The 20122-nt window shown below is 48.5% G+C and overlaps 1 protein-coding gene across 4 annotated transcripts in view; it reads left to right on the forward strand.

The window, feature by feature from the left end:
- The window catches only part of POR (cytochrome p450 oxidoreductase), a 76887-nt gene that overhangs the window by 34518 nt on the left and 22247 nt on the right, over positions 1-20122 (forward strand). For 3 of the 4 annotated variants that reach the window (XM_037054789.1, XM_037054793.1, XM_037054790.1), the window contains exon 2: positions 3060-3250. In XM_037054789.1, coding sequence (XP_036910684.1) covers positions 3060-3250 — 191 coding nt within the window. Of the gene's footprint in view, positions 1-3059; positions 3251-19860; positions 19923-20122 lie in introns of those variants that run through there. The other variant, XM_037054791.1, reaches the window with a different exon arrangement.

Raw genomic sequence — 20122 nt, forward strand, 5'->3', positions numbered from 1 at the left:
AGTGGCTTTTATGTCATAGGGTCTTTGTTCCCAGATTGCCGAGGCACCATGTTAAACTTCCACAGGTGTCTAATTTTCCAGTGCAGCGGAAGTTCGGATCCGTGAAAGTCCCCATCTGTTCACATTAGTACTGTCTCGGGGTAGTTCAGTGTCACTGTCAGATGTCCTACATTTCTTCTGATGACCTTGTGTCTTTGCAAAGCTGGGGTTTTAGTGATTGTTTAGACCTGACTACTTCCTGTACATAACTGTTAGGTGTTGCTTTGGGCCTAGAATCCACAGAAATTTGTCCGAGATACCAGCGTCTCTGTGAACTGTGAGAATTTGGGCCTCCATCCCATTGCCAAATGGGCACACTGCCAGCCCAAATTTTATTTAAATCGATGTACTTCAGGTTACTGACTCATGCAGATTTTACATCCTGTGTCATAATGTATTCATTGAGTACTAGGTTATGTGCCAAGGAACTTGCCAGGAAAGTGTGACCCGTGGAAGTGACAGTCGATCTGAGGTCTGAAGACTGAGTAGGGGTCAGCCAGAGGAGGAGCGTCACAGGCACATGCAGAGGGTCTGGGGCAGGGGCACAGGGAGGCGGGCAGGAGAGGGGTGGGTGTGTGTGTGCTTCGGTGTGGAAAGAGTGGCCTGCGGCCATAGTAGCCGTTTAGCAGCTCGTTCATGGCTCAGGCCCTGGCTCACTGGTGTGTATTCTGTGCGGCTCTGCCTCCTAGTGTGGGAAGTGTGGGGTCAAGATTTTCCCTCTCAGGTCGACTTCCTTCTTGCCAGCCTGCCAGCCATTCCTTCCCACAACCTGCCAGATTCAGAAGCCCCGGTGAGCCTTAAGAGCTCGCAGCAGAGCAGGGGAGAGACCCCTATTCAACAGGTCTGCCCAGTCCGCTGGTACTGAACCAGCCCTCCCCTGGGGAGCTGGGACCCTGCCCCCTTCCTGGCTTTGCCACTTGGGTAAACTGCTTACCCATTCAGATCCTCTGGCTCTTCATTGCAGATGGGCCTCAGACAAATGATCGCCAGGGCTTTTCTTCAACTCCTCTGTAGTCTGCCTATCAGAATTTTCATACCCCAGAGTCCCAGCTGCTGGGGCCGTTCTCAGTTCTGTTGAGACCCCAGGTCTGGGTGCTGACTGTGTCCAGGGGGCGATATCCAGGGGCCAGATCGATCATACGGGGCTTGTAGGCCAGGCAAGGACTTCAGATTTTGTACTAAGTATGAAGCCATTTAAGGGCTTTGAAGGAGCTGGCATGATCTGACTCACTTTTTCAAAGGATCCGTCTTGCTACCAGGTGGAGAAGGGCCCACTAGGGTCTGGGTGGCTTGAACGACACGTCGTTAAGTGTGGAGTTGTGTGAGTGCCAGTGTGCCATCTCCCTGGCCCTGCAGCGCACCATCGCTTAGAAACCTGCCCGAAATGAGCTTTCTTTTCTGAGTTGTGCGGTCAACTTGCATATTTGTCAACAGTTTTTTACCTTTGTGGGCATTAGTTCCTGTTCGGTAAAGGAAAAGGGCCGGGTGACCTGAGTAGGGAGGGCATTGGGACCGGAAGCAGACACCCATTGACTGCTGCTTTGTGAGGGCTGCCAGCTGTGGGCTTTCCCGAGTCAGTACTGCGGCCCGACCGGAACCCCAGCGGGCTCCAGCAGTGCTCTGTGTGTGGTCCTTCCAGACCCATCCCAGTGGGCCCCCTCTCTCCCTGGTTTTGTGAGCACTTGACAGAAGGCTTGTGGGCACGACAGATGACATGACAAGGCTGGATAGAAAGGCATGACTAACACGGAATATTGTGTGTTTGTGAGTTGATACTTAAATATAAACAGTGCTCTCTGTAGGCACTGGAGTTGAGTTTGTCCCTTAATGTAAGAGATCTGAAGAGACCAGTCGAGTTTACCCCAGGAACTCAGACATCAGGAAGAACGGATTCGGGTGCCCGTTCTGAATGGCCCACACCCAGCGAGTTGCAGAAGGGTAGGGCCCGTGCCAGGAGCCCCCAGATGCTCGGGTGTTCTAGTTGCTCAGGGCTGGCCCCGTGGTTTTCTGGAGGCAGTGACAGCCAGCAGAAGTCAGATGTGAAGCAATCTCCTGTTGCCTGAGTTGCTGAGATATGACAGGCATTCCTGACTAGGTCCGGGAGCCACGGCTGTGGTGAAAGAAACCCAGCTGGTAAAACAGGGACTGTGGAATCGAAGGATGTGATTCTAGAGTTGAGCCCAGCCTCGTTGATAGGTGGCAGAAGTAGGCTGCTGAGGTTTCAGGCATTGTTAACTTTGGTCTTTGTTAACTCATATCACGGCTACCTACATGCCAGCTTTCAGTGGTAGAAGGACCAGTTGAGCATCTTTCAAGGGAACTAACTAGGTTGATGTGCCGGGCGAGTCCCCAAGATGACCCTCTGGTTCAGTGATTCCCCTGGACCCATAAGCTGTTTTACATCCAGTTTTACATCACAAAAGCTGTTTTACATCCAGTTGTGGTTTATTATGGCAGAAGGATACAGACTAAAGTCTGCAAAGGGGAAAAGCTTCATAAGGTGGGGTCTGGGAGAAACCAGATCTGTCTTTTATCCTCTAGTTGTCCTTTCCCAGGGGACTAACCCAGACAGCACTGACTTCTCCCAGCAGTCCCGAGAGGCAGTCTTACGCAGCACTGCCAGCCGGAGAAGCTCTTTTGAGCTGTGGTGCCCTGGGGCTTTTTTGGAGTCTTGTAGGCTTGGAGCACTGGTGTCTCTAAGCTTACATACTCTTATCTCCAGCACCCCAGAGGCCAAACTGAAAAGACATGCTTCAGAGTCCCCAGTGTCCACCCTAAGTGACCTTGGGAACATAAACTGTGTGTTTATACAGACACACTCTTACCAGGCAACGCACTGCCAGGGCTCAGAGGTTATTCAGCAGCAGCCGGCAGCACCTACCCTGGTTCGTGGCTTGTTGCTGCAGCCCAAGAGGCTCAGGCTGAAGCTTTTGGGAATCTCCCCAGCAGGCCCCGGCCAAGGTGGGGGCGGGGGGTGCTGCTCCTCCCTGCTAAAGTTTCTTATTTCTCTCTCCCCACAGTTTGTGATCAACATGGGGGACTCCAACGTGGATACCAGCGCCACCGGGTCTGAGGCTGTGGCTGAAGAAGTGTCTCTTTTCAGCACGACGGACATGATTCTGTTTTCACTCATTGTGGGTCTCCTGACTTACTGGTTTCTCTTCAGAAAGAAAAAAAACGAAGTCCCCGAGTTCACTAGAATTCAACCAGTGTAAGTCACACCGCTCGGGGTCTCTCTCAGCATTCTAGAATCCTCGGCTGTTTCTGGCCAAGCAGCATCCTCTACTCAGGACTCAGCCAGCAGTGAGCCAGCCAAGAGACACACAGGTTCCTTGTAGCCTTTTGGGATGAGTCTTGGCCTTTCCCTTATTGGTAGACTGTGCTTCAAATCTGCCTTATGTTTACACAGCACTTTAGAGTTGCCAGGGTCCTTTTATATCTGTCTTCTTTGAACTTCATCGGGACCCCCCTCCCCACCAGAGTGAAAGGCACCTTTTTACCGATAGAAAACCTGAGCGAGGCTCAGGGATGTTAAACACACTGCCCAGGGTTGTCTGCACAAGGCAGAGCTGGAACTGGCACCTGCCTCCCTGGCCTGGGGTCTTCCCAATTATAAACAGACAGGATCACGGAGGTGCTATTGGCACAGGACCACCCAGCGAGGCAGCCATGCCCTTTGTAAGTTTCTTTCAGTTCTTTTCATTACTGACAAGGAGAGAGTTGCGGTTTGGTGCTAATGCATCCTTATACCTAACACTTGCTCATTTCTCTTTGTTAGTGAAGGGGGCTACCTCCAGCCTTTGGAAGGAGGCTCTATAAGAGGAAAACTCTGGTTTTTTCCTCAACTCTCAATATTTACCATGAACACTCCTGCGACCAGATGTGGGAGTAGTTCCCCCACACCAAGCAGTTCCCAAACTCCTGACACCAGCTGCCAGGAGTTCGCATCAGGTCCCTCGGGTTAAGGGCTGGGTCCCGTATGATTTTCTGCCCCCTTTGGATTCCAGTCACAAGTCCAGTTTGTCACCTGGGCTCCTGACAACCTGATACCAATCAGAGGTTCCCACACTTCCTCCTCAGGTTCCATTAATTTGCTAGAGTGGTTCACAGAACCCAGGAAAACAGTTTACTCACTAGATAACTGGTTTATTATAAAAGGATATAACTCAGGAACAGCAGATGGAAAAGGTGTGTAGGTCAGTGGTGGGAAAAGGGCACGAGCTGCTACACCCTCTTTGGGCGTTTCACCCTCCAGCACCTTCCCCTGTGCAGCAGCCCTGAGGCTCTCCACACCCCAAACCCCGTCTCTTTGGGCTTTTATGGAGGCTCCTTTTTATAGGCATGGTTAATTAAATCATTGGACATCAGAGATTAATTCAACCTCTAGTCCCTCTTTCCTCCCACCTAGGTCCGGGGTGGGGCTGAAAGTTCTGACCCTGTAATCACAGGGTTGGTTCCCTCGGCTACTAGCCCCACCCTTAGGGTTTTCCACGGGTCACTTTATTAACATAAGCCCAGGTGGGGTTGAAAGGGGCTTGTTGCAAATAACGGAGGGTGGTCTTATCACTCTTACCACTCAGGATTTTAGGAGCTTTGTGCCAAAAACAGGATGAAGACCACATATGTATTTTTTAATCATAACTTATAGTATCACAGACAGTATCCAGCTTGACTTTACTAATACTGTTTTCTTTTTAGTTTATTGATTTTTTTAACCTTCCATAAAGCTTCCTTTTGTTAAAAAGGTGACTTAGTTTAAAGAAAAATATAAGAGATGGCTTTTAGATAGGAAAAAACGATGGTGCACCACTATCTCTTCGAGATTGAGTTTCATATTGTTCCTGCAGCCAGGCCATGTTCTTTCAGGCAGGTTTTGGGGGGTATCTACCAGGCCAGGCCTGGAGCTGGGAGAGCCCGGGCGCAGCCCCTGGGGTGCTCCACGGGGTCCAGAAGGAGCCGGTCTCCAGTGCAGAGGGTGGGGCCATGCGTGGGCTGGAACTGCCGGGCTAGGCAGGTGAGTGTTCAGGTTCCTGATCTCCTTTCCAATTTTGGTAACAGTTTTCTCTCCCAGAAACGTTGCAGTCCTCAAACTGTAAGCAGATATATTCAGGAAATACAGTTCTTTACAGTAAGTCCTCACTTAATATTGTGGATAGGATAATGAAACCAATTTTGCCATAAGCTGATTGATGTAAACGAGAGCTAAGTTCCTAGAGCATCTCATTAACATTAAAACTCTGTTGGATGAAACAACATATTCTAGGGCCCGCTTTACCACTAACGGCAGTAGTTTTACATTTTACATTTTATTTTTTTTTAATATTTTATTTATTTATTTTTAGAGGGGAAGGGAAGGAGAGAGGAAGAGAAACATCAATGTATGGTTGCTTCTCGTGCATCCCCTGCTGGGAACTAGCCCCTGCCGGGAATTGGCCTGCAACCCAGGCATGTGCCCTGACTGGGAATCAAACCATGATCATCTGGTTCACAGGCCCGTGCTCAATCCACTGAGCTACACCAGCCAGGGCTTACATTTTACATTTTAAAAAACTCAGCAAATATTTACCGAGGCCCTACTAAGTCCCAGATAGCCATGAAGAAAATAGACGAAGTCCCCATGTTTATCCAGCTTGCAGCCTAATTCTGGGCAGATCCTGGGCAAGACCCTTAACCTTGCTCTGCCTCAGTTTCCTCATCTGCTAAATGGAAGCAATCACCTCCATCTCACAGGGCTCTTGCAGGTGTTAAGTGAGGTGTCGTTTGTGACAGTCACCTAGCATTGTTCCATGGTAGCTGCCTAGTGACGGTGTCAGAGTGTGTTTTCCCACCAAGCACTAATGAGGTGCTATAGGAACACAGAGGTGGGGTTTACATTAAAGAAGTTGAGAAGTCAGGATGTTGAAAAGTACTTTTTAAAAAAAAGATTTTATTTATCTTTAGAAAGGGAAGGGAAGGAGAGAGGGAGAGAAATATCAGTGTATGGTTGCCTCTCGTGTGTCCTCTGCTGGGAACTGACCTGCAACCCAGGCATATGCCCTGGCTGGGAATCGAACTGGTGACCCTTTGGTTTGCAGGCCTGCACTCAATCCACTGAGCTACACCAGCCAGGGTGAAAAGTACTTTTAACAAGTGGTTTTTCATGTGCAGTATCTAATCAGGGCCTCTGCAACAGAACCCTTTGATAGAGTAGGGGGCCTTGTGGCTTCTCAGAGAGGCACACTGATGAAGGGAGGGTGGAGGGAGAGGGAGACACAGGCTGCCACAGCTCTAAGAAAGAAGGAATCCCCCCACCCCCTGCCCGCCCCCTGTGGAAGGTGTTGGGAAGACCCTTAGAAGGCAGGTCTGAGAGGGGCCGAGAGGACGTTGCCATCAGAGTGGGGCGGGGAGAACAGCAGGTGAGCTGGAATTCAGCCTGTTCAAACCGGGCCGGTACAGGTGTAGTGAAGCACTTTTGGTGGAAAATATGTGGCATTCAGGATAAGGGGACCAGTGCATGCAGCTCCCGGCTTACTTAGCCCTGCATCTCCTCACCTCTGAAATGGAGTTGCAGCCCCCACGCCCCAGCCCTGAGTGAGGACAGGATGTGCCACCGAAGCCCGCAGAGCTGCCACTGTCCCTGTCACTGCTCTCGCCTTGCAAGTCAGACTTGCAGTAAAATTCCTGGGCTGTGGAAGCACTTGTATTGTGTAGATTCTAATTGTTTCTCTTTGCCAGCATGCTGAAACCATAGTTCCCTCTTCTTGCTCATAAAATTTTAAGCTTATATGTGTAGTGTGCTATACTGTAGAAATCCTTCTCTCATTGCTCATTATATTATGCTAAATGCTTGCTGTGGCCGGGAGTTTTGCGTGTACACTACACAGGGGAACATTATCGTGCAGTGGTGGAGTTCTGGGCTGTAAAGTAGGGTGACTCCAGTTTGAATCCTGACTACTGCATAGTAGTCACGTGATGTTTGCCATTATGTGCTCTTTTGAAGTCTATGTCCTCGACTGTAAATTGGAGATAATAATAGTACTTTACTCATAAGGTTGTAAAAATTAAATGACATAATCCACTGTAGAGCTCTTTGCCCCCGGTTCTGGTGCATGATGAGCCTTCCAGTTGTATGTTATTATTTTTTATTATCGGTATCTCCAGTCTTACAGGAGACCTTTAAGGAAGGCGCCGTAATCCCGTTTTGCACATGAGGAAACTGAAGTGCTAGTGAGTGAGGACTTTGCTCAGGGCCACCGAACTTCCAAGTAGCAGAGCTGGCTTTTGAGCTTCACAAGCCACGTTTTTCCCGCCTGGCCCTGCTGCCTTCATTCTCTTAGCTGTGCGAACACTCCATACAGACTCAGAGCGGTCACCGAGCTGCTGCAACTGGGCCACAAGCCTGGGCCTTGCACGGTAGATCCGCATCACGGTCCCTGCCTGCTTATTTCCAGTGAGCACAGGATTTCTGCCAGGGCGCAGAGCTTCCCTTCCACGCCAGATTAGTGGGTTGTGACGGGGCTTAGTGTGGGGACCGTGCACGGCCCAGGGCTACTCCAGGAATTCTCACCCTGATTTCTGGTGACTTCTAATTAGTTTTCTAAGGCCTTAGCCACCTGGGACACTGTGTCCAAAACTTTGGGCATGAATGTTTTTTAAAACGAAACCAATGGAACCAAAACCAGCAGGACCAACTGACCAGCAAGCACTGTGGACAACATGGAAGCATAGGACACAAATCTGTAGTCCCCGACCCTGGGCTTCTAGGGATGGGGATCTAGGAGGAGGCCCTGTGTGTGCACAAGTGAATGTCCCCAGGTGTACCGGCCTCCAGGGCCCTCGTCACCACTCTAGATTTGACTTTCAGAACCTCTGTGGCCCAGATGCCCTCTGCTGCCACTGTCCACAAGTGGCCGGCTGACAAAGATACCACCTGTGGACCCTTCCGGACCCTGGAGCTTGCTCTCTGAGCTTTGTAAGATCAGCATAAGTCCTGGAGGGTACTTGAGATGGTGTTTGCCCTCCAGGGTAGGGATTGGAGATGGTTAAAATACCTGTCAGAGTGGATTTTGCCCCAACTCTCCCCCTGGGCAGAGTTCTACCTCAGGAGGAACACCTCGGGACTAGAATGTTGCCAGGAATGCAGGTGAAATACTTGGAAGCTGCCCACTCTGAGAGAAAGGGGTGACAGGGGACAGGAGGTGATGTTGAAATCCTGGCTAGCATCCTGGGACGCATCACGTCAGACAGTGTTCCTATAAAACTTTGTGCTAAGGCCCTTGTGACTGCTCACTAAAACGGAGCCCCCCGCCTTCCAGTCCTGTGGGAAGGGCAGTCTCGAGAGTAGAAGCATCTGGAATGGCTGTGCTGGAAAACCCGCATGTGAGGAGCCAGGAGCAGGTCTGGGCTCTGACCTGGGGTTGCGGAAAGCCTTGGAGAGGAGATGATGTTTGCGTCGAGTCTGCAAGTAGGGCGGGAGTTGACAGGCTGTGGTCGAGGCCCAGAGGAGGGCCAGTGGTGCGTTAGAAGGACCATGTGCTGTTAGAATGGCAGTGCTCCACATGGTGGGGTTGTGAGGGGGTGTGTTCAGGAAGGGGTGGCGTGGGGGGTGTGGAAAAGGCAAGCTGCGGCCCCACTGGAGTGTTCTTGTAGAACAGTGACGTGATCAGAGCGTGGTTTCAGAAGGGCCCCGTGGGGGCTTCAGTGTGGGCGGATGCGGGGAAGGCAGGAGGCAGCTGAGGGACCTTTCAGGAAGTGGTCCAGGGAGAGACGACAAGGACTGAGGGTAGGTCCTTAGGGGCAAGTACAGTGAAGGCGCAGCTGGTGGGTCACGGGGCCTGGTTGGGCGTGGAGAGGCTGGGGGACCATTGAAGATGAAGCCGACGAGGTTCACAGGCTCTGGAGCAGGTTTGGGAAGGAGAAGGAGTGGCCGTGACGTGGAGGGCGAGGATTCCTCTGAGCTGATAGGGCAAGGGAAGTCAGCAAAGCCCCAATTTAGGAGATTTGGGGATAGGGGGCAACGGGAGAAAAGAAATCAAGGTTTTAGAAGGAAGGCAGTGAAGTAAAAAAAAAAAAAATCTTAAAAAATATATTTTATTTATTTATATTTAGAGAGAAGGTAAAGGAGAGGGAAAGAGAAGGAGAGAAACATCAATGTGTGGTTGCCTCCCACACGCTTCCCAGAGGGGACCTGGCCCACAACCCAGGCCTGTGCCCTGACTGGGAATCGAACTGGTGAGTGACCCTTTGCCTCACAGGCCTGCATTCAGTTCCCTGAGCTGCACCAGCCAGGGTTAAAAAAATATCTTTAAAGGTTGATCAAGAGCTGTGGTCTGCAGCATTATGCCACTCACCACTCCTTTCCATGGTCCTCAGGGCCAGCTTGTGGAAATGAGCCTGAGACAGGGAGTGGGGCTTAGAGGGAAGGTCCGTTCTGGAAGGCCACCTTTGCTTTTATTTGCAAGCTTTTTACTGAAATATCCAACACACAAACATATATATGGATCATAAGTGCATGGTTTGTTTATGTGTGATTATTTGTCACAAAATAAACACACGTAACCAGCACTGAGGTAAAAAAAAATGTGTCTGTGCCGTGTCCAGTCCCCCCACCAGTGTGTGGTGTTTCAGCAGCTTCCCATTCTCACAAAGGCTTACTTTTGTCACCTTTCTTGTTTTAGCCATTCTAACGGGCACTTGGTGGTATCCTGTTTGAATCTGTGCTTCTCTGGTGACCTGTGACCTTTTCTTGTGTTTATTGCCATTTAAGTATCTTCCTCTGTGAAGGTCTGTCTGTTCAAGACTTTGCTCATTTTTTCCTAAGGGTTATCAGTTGTCTTGTGGACTTGGTAGGGTTCTTTATATTCTAGATACAAGCCCTTTGTTAGATTAATGTATTGCAGGTCTCGTCTCCCTTCTGTAACCTGCCTTTTTACTCTGTTCATAATGTCTTTCGATGATCGGAAGTCTTTGGCTTAGTCCAGTCTATCAACATGTTGGTTGACCTTAACCGTTACTGCTTTTATGTCCAGTTTAAGAGACGTTTATTATGGTCATGGAGGTGTTCTTTCATGTAAGAGCATCCTTGTTGCGGATGTGACCTTAGCTCTGCCATTCAGCTGAAGTCCATCTGGCCTTGGTGACTCGCATGAGGCACTTTAAGATTATTTTTGTTTCTCTCATAAGTACTCACTCAACCCAGCATCATTTGTTGAAAATGGTCGTTCTTTTCCCATTGCATGCCTCAGTGGTCACCGTTGCTATCAGTCAGGCGAGAGTCAATTTCTACACTTTGTTCTGTTCTATTGATCTGTCTTCTGTCCTTTCCCCAATATCAGTGTTCATTTTCTGTGATGTTACAGGAACTCTTGGCCTGATACCTAGTAGGCTAGCTCGGTCCTTCAGCTTCGTTCTGAGATTCTCGTGGCTTTTGGGGGCCTGCACACTTCCATGTAACTTAGACCCAGTCGGTGTCCACCAAAGCCAAACAAGCGAAACAAAGCCTGCTGAGATTTTAGTTGGGGTTGGATTGAATCTATAAAGAAGTTGACATCTTACAGTATTGAGCCTTGTAATTCACGAACATTGTTTTCTTGCCTAGGGGCGATCTTTTGAACTGTTTCCAATGGCAGTTACTGACACATTGTCTTAATAATGAATAAAAAGTGGCTCTTTCATGTGCACTTCTGCTCACTCCTCAGCCTGCACCAGCCTGCACTCTGGACAGAGCGTCTGCCCCGTGGTTCCTGACCAAAGGACGCTCCAGGGAGTGGCGGCTCCCACGGGCGTCTGGAGCTCCTGGGCCTCCCTGAACATCGCACACGCTGCCTCATGTTGTGGTACAGCACTGTGCCTGGAGCACCCCTCTTGTTGGATGGGAGTTTGTTTCTATTTCTGCCCCCCATGGTACTGAGCAGGCATTCATTCCTGTCTGGGGCCCCAGCTTGGCACAGGGGCCCACCTGTCAGAGTGAAGGTACCCAAAGAATGGCTGTTGAATCAGTAAATGCTTGATTTGTACATGTGGCTGCCTCTAGGGCAAGTTGATCCAGAGGCTAGGTTTAGCTTACACAGTATTTTAAAATTTTTAAATGAAAAATCAGGCAATTCCACATAAAACCTAGACTTATAGCTTCTTTTGAAAAAGTCAGGACTTCTGGTCAAGAGGGAAATGTAGGTAAACACGCTTCACCTCGTTGTGCAACCACAGAAAGAATGACAACAGCAGCTCATAATAATACCCGGAACCATCAGAAAATCAAGCTGTATGGAAGTCTGACAACCAAGGATTTGAAGAAGCCACATTCATCCAGATGGATAGGAGGGGCGGAGACAGGGACAGGTATGGCGTGGCACTGAGGGGCAGTAGCAGCGGGATGGGCAGTTGCACCTTCATGTGTGATGGGTAAACATCAGGAAGGACACCTGGGAAGTGAGCAATCTCAGCCCCAGGCCAGACCGCATCGAGTGATGAAAAGTAAGGACCTACAACCTAGATTACTCTATCCAGCAAAACTATCATTTAGAATGGAAGGGCAGATAAAGAGCTTCCCAGACAAGGTAAAGCTAAAGGAGTTCATCATCACCCAGCCCTTATTACATGAAATGTTAAAGGGATTTATCTAAGAAAAAGAAGATCAAAACTATGAACAGTAAAATGGCAACAAATGTACAACTATCAACAACTGAATCTAAGAAAACAAACTAAGCAAACAAGCAGAACAGGAACAGAATCATAGATATGGAGCTCATTTGGAGGGTTATCAGCTGTGAGAGGGAAGGGGGAGGATGAGGGAAAAGGTGCAGGGATTAAGAAGCATAATTGGTAGGTACAAAATAGGACAAGGGGATGTTAAGAACGTTATAGGAAATGCAGAGGCGAAATAATTTACACCATGACCCATGGACATGAACTAATGAGGGGCATTGCTGAAGGGAATGGGAGCACCAGGTGGAGGGGCAAAGGGGGGAAAGTGGGACAACTGTAATAACATAATCAATAAAATATATTTTACAAAAATTTTAAAAAGCTTTTCAATAAAGAAGCAAAGTCAGAGAATCTGGCCCCGTCAGGCCCACAGTGGCGCCTGCCAGCAGTGGCTGGAGCCGAACAGAGCCACCCTTCTACGCTGGCCTGTGCCCCAGCCCTCAGCCCGGCCGACCGGCGCCTCGCTCCTCCTCTGCTGTGCCCGCTGCTTTGGGAAGCACTGTAGTGCAGCCCCAGGCCTCACCCCCTCCTCTGCTTCACTTCTGGCACCTGAGTGCTTTGAAGAAAAGCAAAGCTGTTCCTTATGGAACACTTCAAACGAAAACTAAAGCATGGAACATAGGAGAGTGAATGCATGTGCACTTACCACTGAGTGGGAACAATTATCTTCTCTCCTGGAACACAGGGACAAAGGGGGAAATGGCAATGAGGGGAAAATTAATAAGACCTATCAATAGTAACTTTAAATGTAAGTGGGTTAACTGCTCCAGTCAAAAAATACAGAGTAGCCCCAGTCAGGGCACATGCCTGGGTTGCAGGCCAGTTCCCAGCAGCGGGTACATGAGAGGCAACCATACATTGATATTTCTCTCCCTCTCTCCTTCCCTTCCCCTCTAAAGATAAATAAATAAAATCTTTAAAAAAAAAAGATACAGAGTAGCTGAGTAGATAAGAAAACATGACCTGCATATATGCTGTCTGCAAGAGACCCAGCTCCGAGCAAAAGTTATATACAAGCTGAAAGTGAAGGGATGGAAAAACTATTCCGTGCAAATGAACACACAACAACCCAAACCTATGGGACACAGTGAAAGCAGTCCCGAGAGGGAAGTTCATAGCATTACAGGCCTACCTAAAGAAGATAGAAAGATCTCAGAGAAATGACCTAACCCTACATGCAAAAGAATTAGAGGAACAACAACAAACAAAGCCCAGAGCAAGTAGAAGGAAGGAAATAATCAAGATCAGAGCAGAATTAAATGACATAGAAACTAAAAAAACTAAAAAGCCCTCTCACACTTAACAAGACATTCAAGGTTTCCATTTGCCACCTGAGGTGGGGGCCGAATGCCTGTATTTCACTGGACAAACCCAATCTCTTGTTTTACGAGAAATGTCAATAAGCCGTGCGTATTTAATGATAGTTGTTTATTTATCTTTTCCCATGTCTTTTTGTCCCAGTGAACAATCACTTGCTATGATATAATCATAAAACATCTTTGTAAGAGTTTACTGTTACCGTATAATTTTAAAAATACATAAAAAACTTCTAGAAAACCTTACAAAAATAAATGTGATACCACACATAAACAAGATGAAAGACAAAAATCATGCAATCATATCAATAGATGCATAAAAAGTATTTGCTAAAATCCAGCACCATTTATGATAACAAAAAACATTTAGCAAAGTAGAGATAGAGGGAACGTACTGCAATATAATAAAGGCCGTATATGAAAACTTAGCACCAAATTCATACTCAATGGGCAAAACTAAAAGCACTTCCCTTAGGAACAAGAACACGACGGGGGTGTCTGCTTCCACCGCTCTATTCAGCACAGTACTGGGAGTCCTAGCCACGCCGATCAGACAAGAAGAGGGAGGCATCCAAACTGGAAAGGATGATGTAAAGCTGGCCTTGCTCACAGACGGCATGATCGTGTACACAGAAGACCCTGTAGGCTCCACCAAAACACTACTTGACCTAATAAGTGAATTCAGCAAAGTAGCAGGATACAAAGTCATTATTCAGAAGTTGATTGTATTTTTGTACATCACCATTGAACTATCAGAAAGAGAAACTTAAGGAAAAAATCCCATTTACTATAGCAAAAACAACAACAAAAAAGTAAGGTAGCTAGGAATAAATTTAACCGAGGAGGTAAAAAGACTTGTACTCGGAGACCTGTAGGACACTGAAGAAGGAAATTAAAGAAGATACAAATAAGTGGAGCACATACAGCGTTCAGTGGAAGATCAGCATCATGTCCCTACTGCCCAAGCAGTCAGCGGATTGTGTGATTCCCATGAAGACAAATGGCGTATTTCACAGATCTAGAATAAATATTCCAAAAAATAGCTTCGGCAATCTTGAAAAAGAGGAACACAGTCGGAGGGATCACAGTACCTGATATCAAACTATACTACAAGATCACTGTAATCAAAGCAGTCTGGTACTGGCATAAGAACAGACATGTAGATAAATGGAACAGAATAGAGAGCCCAGATATAAACTCATGTCTCTATGGGCAATTAATATTTGACAAAGGGGGCAGGAGCATAAAATGGAGTAAAGACAGTCTTTTTAATAAATGGTGTTGGGAGAACTGGGTTGGTACATGCAAAAAAATGAAACTAGATCACCAGCTTACACCACACACCAGAGTAAACTCAGAATTGTTCCAAGACTCACATATAAGTTGTGATACCATAAAAATCCCGGTGGAAAACATAGGCAGTAAAATTTCAGATTTTTCACATAGTAGTATTTTTGCTGATGTATCCCCCAGGGCAAGGGAAATAAAGGCAAAAATAAACAAATGGGACTACATCAAATTAAAAAGCACTGCATAGCTAGAGAAACCATCAGCAAAATGAAAAGGGAACCAACTCTATGGTGGAGCATATTTGCCAATGATACATCGGACAAGGGTTTAATCTCCAAGGTGCATAAAGAAGTCATACAACTCAACACCAGGAAAACAAATAATCCAATTTTAAAAATGGACGAAGGGCCTCAATAAACACTTCTCCAAGGAGGATATACAGAGGGCCCACAGGCATATGAAAAAATGCTCAACATCATTAGCCCTCAGAGACATACAAATTAAAACCACAATGATATACCACTTTGCACCGGCCAGAATGACTATCATTAATAAATCAACAAACAACAAGTGCTGGCGAGGTTGTGGAGAAGAGGGAACCCTGTGCACTGTTGATGGGAATGTAGACTGGTGCAGCCACTGTAGAAAACAGTATGGAATTTCCTCAAAAAATTAAAAATGGAACTGCCTTTTGACACACCGATTCCACTGCTGGGAATATACCCTAAGAATTCTTCAACACCAATTCAAAATAACTTAATGCACCCCCATGTTCATAGCAGCACTATTTACAATAGCCAATGTTTGGAAACAGCATGTGCCCATCAGGAGATGAAGGGATTAAAAAACTGTGTTACATCTATACAGTGGAATGCCACACAGTGGAAAGAAAGAAGGAACTCTCGCCTTTTGTGACAGCATGGATGGAACTGGAGACTACTATGCTCAGATCAATAAGCCAGTTGGTGGAAGACAAACATATGATCTCACTTATAAGAGGAATCTAATGAATAAAACAAACTAATGAGCAAAATAGAACCAGAGGCATGGATTCATGGAATGGACTGACAGTGGTCAGAAGGGAGGAGGGAACTGGGGACTAACTGAAAGAAGGTCAAGGGGTTAGTTAAAGAACATGTATGAAGGACCCATGGACATGGACCACAGTGTGGGGATTGCCTATGGAAGTGAGGGGCAGGCTGGGTGGAGGGAGACAGAGCGGGAAAAGTTTGGGGGATAACTGTAATAGTGTAAACAATAAATCATTAATAAAAAACAATTATCCTGCCCTGGCTGGTGTAGCTCAGTGGATTGAGCACGGGCCTGCGAACCACAGTATCTCAGTTTGATTCCCAGTCAGGGCACTTGCCTGGGTTGCAGGCCAGTTCTCAGCAGGGGACTCATGAGAGGCAACCATACATTGATATTTCTCTCCTTCTCTCCTTCCTTTCCCCTCTAAAGATAAATAAATAAAATTAAAAAAACAAACAAACAATTATCCTATCTCCAATTTTGTTTCCTCTTTTCTCCCCACTTCTCCTGATTTCTCTTGAATCAATCATGTAATTTTATAATTAATCATATAATTCATAGGAATTATGAGTAAAGAAGTCTGTGGTTTCATAGGAAATTGGAAATATTTCCTATGAACTGATATGGAAACATGAAAATATTTCAGTCTTATGAAATTCAAGGACTCCTTTTTTAAACATAACTTAATGCTGTGCCCTAAAGTCAGCAATAAGCTCCAGCATTGTGAGATGCTCAGTCACCATTCGTCCATAGTTCCCTGATTGACATACATTTTTTAAACAGTTTTTAAAAAATTTAAGATCCAAACAAGACCTGCGCATTACAATTGGTTAATGAACCTTTTTTTTTAACCTTTTTAAAAAAAATTTTATTTATTTATCTTAGAGGGGAAGGGAAGGAGAGAGAGAGAGAGAAATATCAATGTATGGTTGCCTCTCATGCGTCGCCTGCTGGGAACCTGGAACTGGGAATCGAACCGCGATCGTGTGGTTTGCAGGCCCGCGCTCAATCCACTGAGCTCCACCAGCCAGGGCTGGTTAATGAATCTTATAAGGCTCTCGGGGCAGTGCAGGGTGGGGAATGGGTCAAATATATTAAGTTGTAATTTGCATGCAGTGAAATTTATGCATACAAAATTTTTAATGAAATTTTTATGAAAATCTCTTATGAAAAATTAAGTGAAGTTCACTTGTTTAAGTGTACAGTTCATTGAGTCCTAAGATGTGTGCAGTTGTGTAACCAGCGTGACAGCCACGATACAAGGTATTCCATCATCCCAAAATGCCCCCCCAGGTACCTTTGCAGGGGTGCCCAGTCCCCTCCACCTCAGCAACCAACCGTCCTATTCTGGTGCCTGTAGGTTCGCCTCTTCTCAGATGTCATGCAAATGGAACAATATAGCCCTGGCTTCTTGTGCCCGGCTACTTCTTAACATGACGAGAAGTCTTAGTTCACAGGCTTCTCCTCCACCCTTGAAGCTTTTTTGAAGAAACCAGGTTGTTTGTTTCAGAGTTTCCCACTGGAAACTCTGGATTTTGCTATGGCATCCCACTGAGGGTTGCCTCTGAAAAGCCACAAAAGAGCTAATTTTCCTATGTGACTTTTACTTAGGGACTCGGGACAAAAGGGACTCAGGAAAGGTAGGCATCAAGGCGGCTGGCGTCATTTCTCTCCATCTTTATCTCTTGAGTGCCAACAGGTGGAAGTGAGCTGGAGTTCTTTCCACATCGAATGTAGGGTCTCTTTCTATACAGTGCTTCTTGGCTCTGCCAAATGTGAAAACAGAAACACAAATGGGTTTTACCAAGAGAAAAGCGGCGGGAGAAGCAGACCGTACCTGAAGGATCCCACCATCTGGGAAAATGGGCTCAGGATGGTCACGCCGCCCCTGGGAGCACAGGCCAGGGTTTTCCACCACCAGCGGACTGCTCAGGGCCTTCACCGGCCTTTCGTTCTTTCCTGGTCTCTGAGGAGAGGGGGTGGTTTTGCCATTCTGGCCCGTGCCTGCAGCTTCAGCGGTGGACTGTCTGGGAGGGTGATGCAGAGCTGAGCCTCGGTGGACCTGTTGGCCTTGCTGGGCATCGCTGGGGCACTTGGTGCAGGTGCCTCAGGGGTTCCCCTCCCACACCTAGGCACGCACTCCTGCTAACTCCTGGCCCGGGCCCCATCGTTGCCTGACAGCTACCCTGCTTTCTTTCCCTTCCCCCTTTGATTGCATGTGATGGCAGAGCTGCTTTGTGACAAGAATGAAGTCATACTGGTGTCAGAGAATATGGCACCAGTAGGGTATTTTCTCTCTGTCACTGGTGGGCTGAATATCCATGAGCAGTTCCTTGGACCTCAGTCTCGCTCTTCACGCTCCTGCACAATAGCAGCAGCCCTGCCTAACACCTCACAGGCCAAGTCACTGCCCAGTGGTATTTCTAGCTCAGAAGAGAGGCCAAAGGATGCCCTGTGGTGTTGGGAGGACAGGCAGCCAGGGCTTTGGCGGGCTCTGCGGTCTTTGTCTAGGTAGATACATGTGGGAGGCTATATGGGGGGTGCAGTGAGAGCGGGGGGATCCATGAGGAAAACAGCAGCCCACTCCAGTCTCAGAGCACCCCAGACAAGGACCTTGGATGCCTGGGAAGGGCTGGGATGCGTGCTTTCGAATGTGTCCCAGGGGCATGCCCCGGACTTCTGTGCCTTGACTGGCGGGTTGGGATGGGGAGGCACAGCTGCTCGCAGTGGGAGCAGACGTAAACCCTGAGGGGCTGGACTTCTGTGCCGGGAGTGAGTCACCGCTTCACCCCCGAGCCTCCTCTCCTCAGCTGTCCGGTGGGGATGGAAACTCTTGCCCACTTCACAGACTGGGAAGGATTCAATGAAATAAAATAAAGCTCCTTGAATACTTGCTGGCATACAGTAGGCACTCAGCATGTAGCAGTTCGTTCCCCATTCATGGCTTTGACCCGTGGCCTCTCACACCTGCTCTGACCTCTCACCTGCCAAAGGCCCGCTGGCCAGGAGGCAGCTTCCTCACTGCTCTTCCGTCAGTGGAGAGAGCTGCTGTTTTTTATTTAAGCTCCAGCAAACCACTTTGTTTTCACGAATGGCTGCTTTTCCAAACCAATAGCTTTCTGCCCCCAAGGCTCTGGGCCTGCATTGCCAGTGGTAGAAAATCCTGGGCCCGCTTGCTGGGGCCTCAAAGTCGCCGTGTGCCCTGTGCCAGCCAGCCCCCTGCACAGCTCTGCAGCCACTGTGTGCCTGTCTTGGCTCTCCTCCGCTCTCCACTACGGGGATCTGCCCCCCACCCCGGGGGGGTGGGGGTGCGGGTCGGGCTGGGAGACCAGCCAGTACGCACTGGGCTCTGGAAGGGAGCTGTTCAAAAGCAGCTGTACCTATGTGTTGCCAAGCGCAGGGGAAAGTCCAGAAGTCAGTTCTGCTGGGCAGAAAATTAAATTTGAGTTGCCGTTCTCAGAAATCCTTCTGCGTGCTGCCTGGGACTGGAAATAAATGAATCACACCAGGGTGTCCGGGTTCATCTCGCTCCAAGTGACTCAGTGCTTTTGTCCGCCCTCCCTCTTGTCTTTCCCACACAGCGGGCTCCAGCTGACTTCTGAAGCCTGAACCAGAGAGACTTCTGCTCCCAATTTAGGAGTGGAGAGCCCTAATTGGAACCTCTTGTACTTCATTCTGGGGCTGCGTGGTCCCTGGGCTCAGAGCCTGGGGCAGCTGCGGCCTCTTGCGTTGGGCTGTTTGTACTTGGGTTCTGTGAAGGGGACCGCTCCTTAAGACAAAACATCTCAGCAGCAAATGCAGCGACCACCTTGCCAGGTGGTCCCCGCATCGTGCGATGGGAGGGTAGGATGTGATGGTGTCACTGTGCCCAGGTGACAGAGTCTGACACTAGTGTCTTAGGCTCTGTGGCCCACAGTATTTGTGGGGAGGAGGATGGGAACCAGGTCTAATTTAATAGGATCCTGAGGCGCCCTGGTAGCAGGATCAGGGCAGCTTCCTTTGTGGAGAGACGGCCCTGCCATAGCAACCTGCCTTCCAGTGTCTAGAAGAGCCTTCTTCAGCCCCCATGACGTCCTTTCATTTTATTTTTTTCCAAATGAGCAAGGGGGAGGATGTGGGGAGAAAGAGCTCTGATACAAACAGTTTCCAAGGAGACCAGAGTTGGGGTTGGGAAGGTTTTCTCCTTCCTTCGGTCCATACTGAAGGAGGAGGGGTGCGTGCCCAAACGCAGGGGATCACGGGAGGTCTCAGCCCAGAGTCCTGGTTCCTCCCAGCTGGAGCTGCCAGATGTCTCAGCGTTCCCAGGCTTATGGGGACGGATGCACGGAGCGCCTCAGCCGGGGTTCCAAGAGGACTTCGGGGCACCCAGGGGCACTTTAAGAGTTACCAAGCCCAGCCAACTCCGTGTGGAGAATGGACAGACCCCAACTGCCTGGCTGCTGGCTATCTGCCCATTTCTGGGGGAGAGCGGTAACCTGCCTTCTTCCTTAAGTCCTGGAGCTGGGAGTGAGAAACTATGGGGTGCACATACTCATCTCCGCAGGAGGAACCCACCCCGAAAAGGTCAGTTCCAAACAGTGTCCCTGACAGCAGACTGTCAGTGCCCCTCTGGCTGAGGGACACGTGACACCTATACTTGAATGAGGACATAACTTCTTCCCGGGCAGGGATGCCCTGAAGGCATGAAGAGGGTGCTGTGTAGAGTTGACCAGCAAAGATGGGAGCAAACCTGGGGGGCTTGGCTGGGCAGGGGCACTGCTGGC

This window comes from Sturnira hondurensis, unplaced genomic scaffold (assembly GCF_014824575.4).
Source record: "Sturnira hondurensis isolate 20B ecotype Veracruz unplaced genomic scaffold, ASM1482457v3 Scaffold0008380, whole genome shotgun sequence".
Classification (NCBI taxonomy): domain Eukaryota; kingdom Metazoa; phylum Chordata; class Mammalia; order Chiroptera; family Phyllostomidae; genus Sturnira; species Sturnira hondurensis.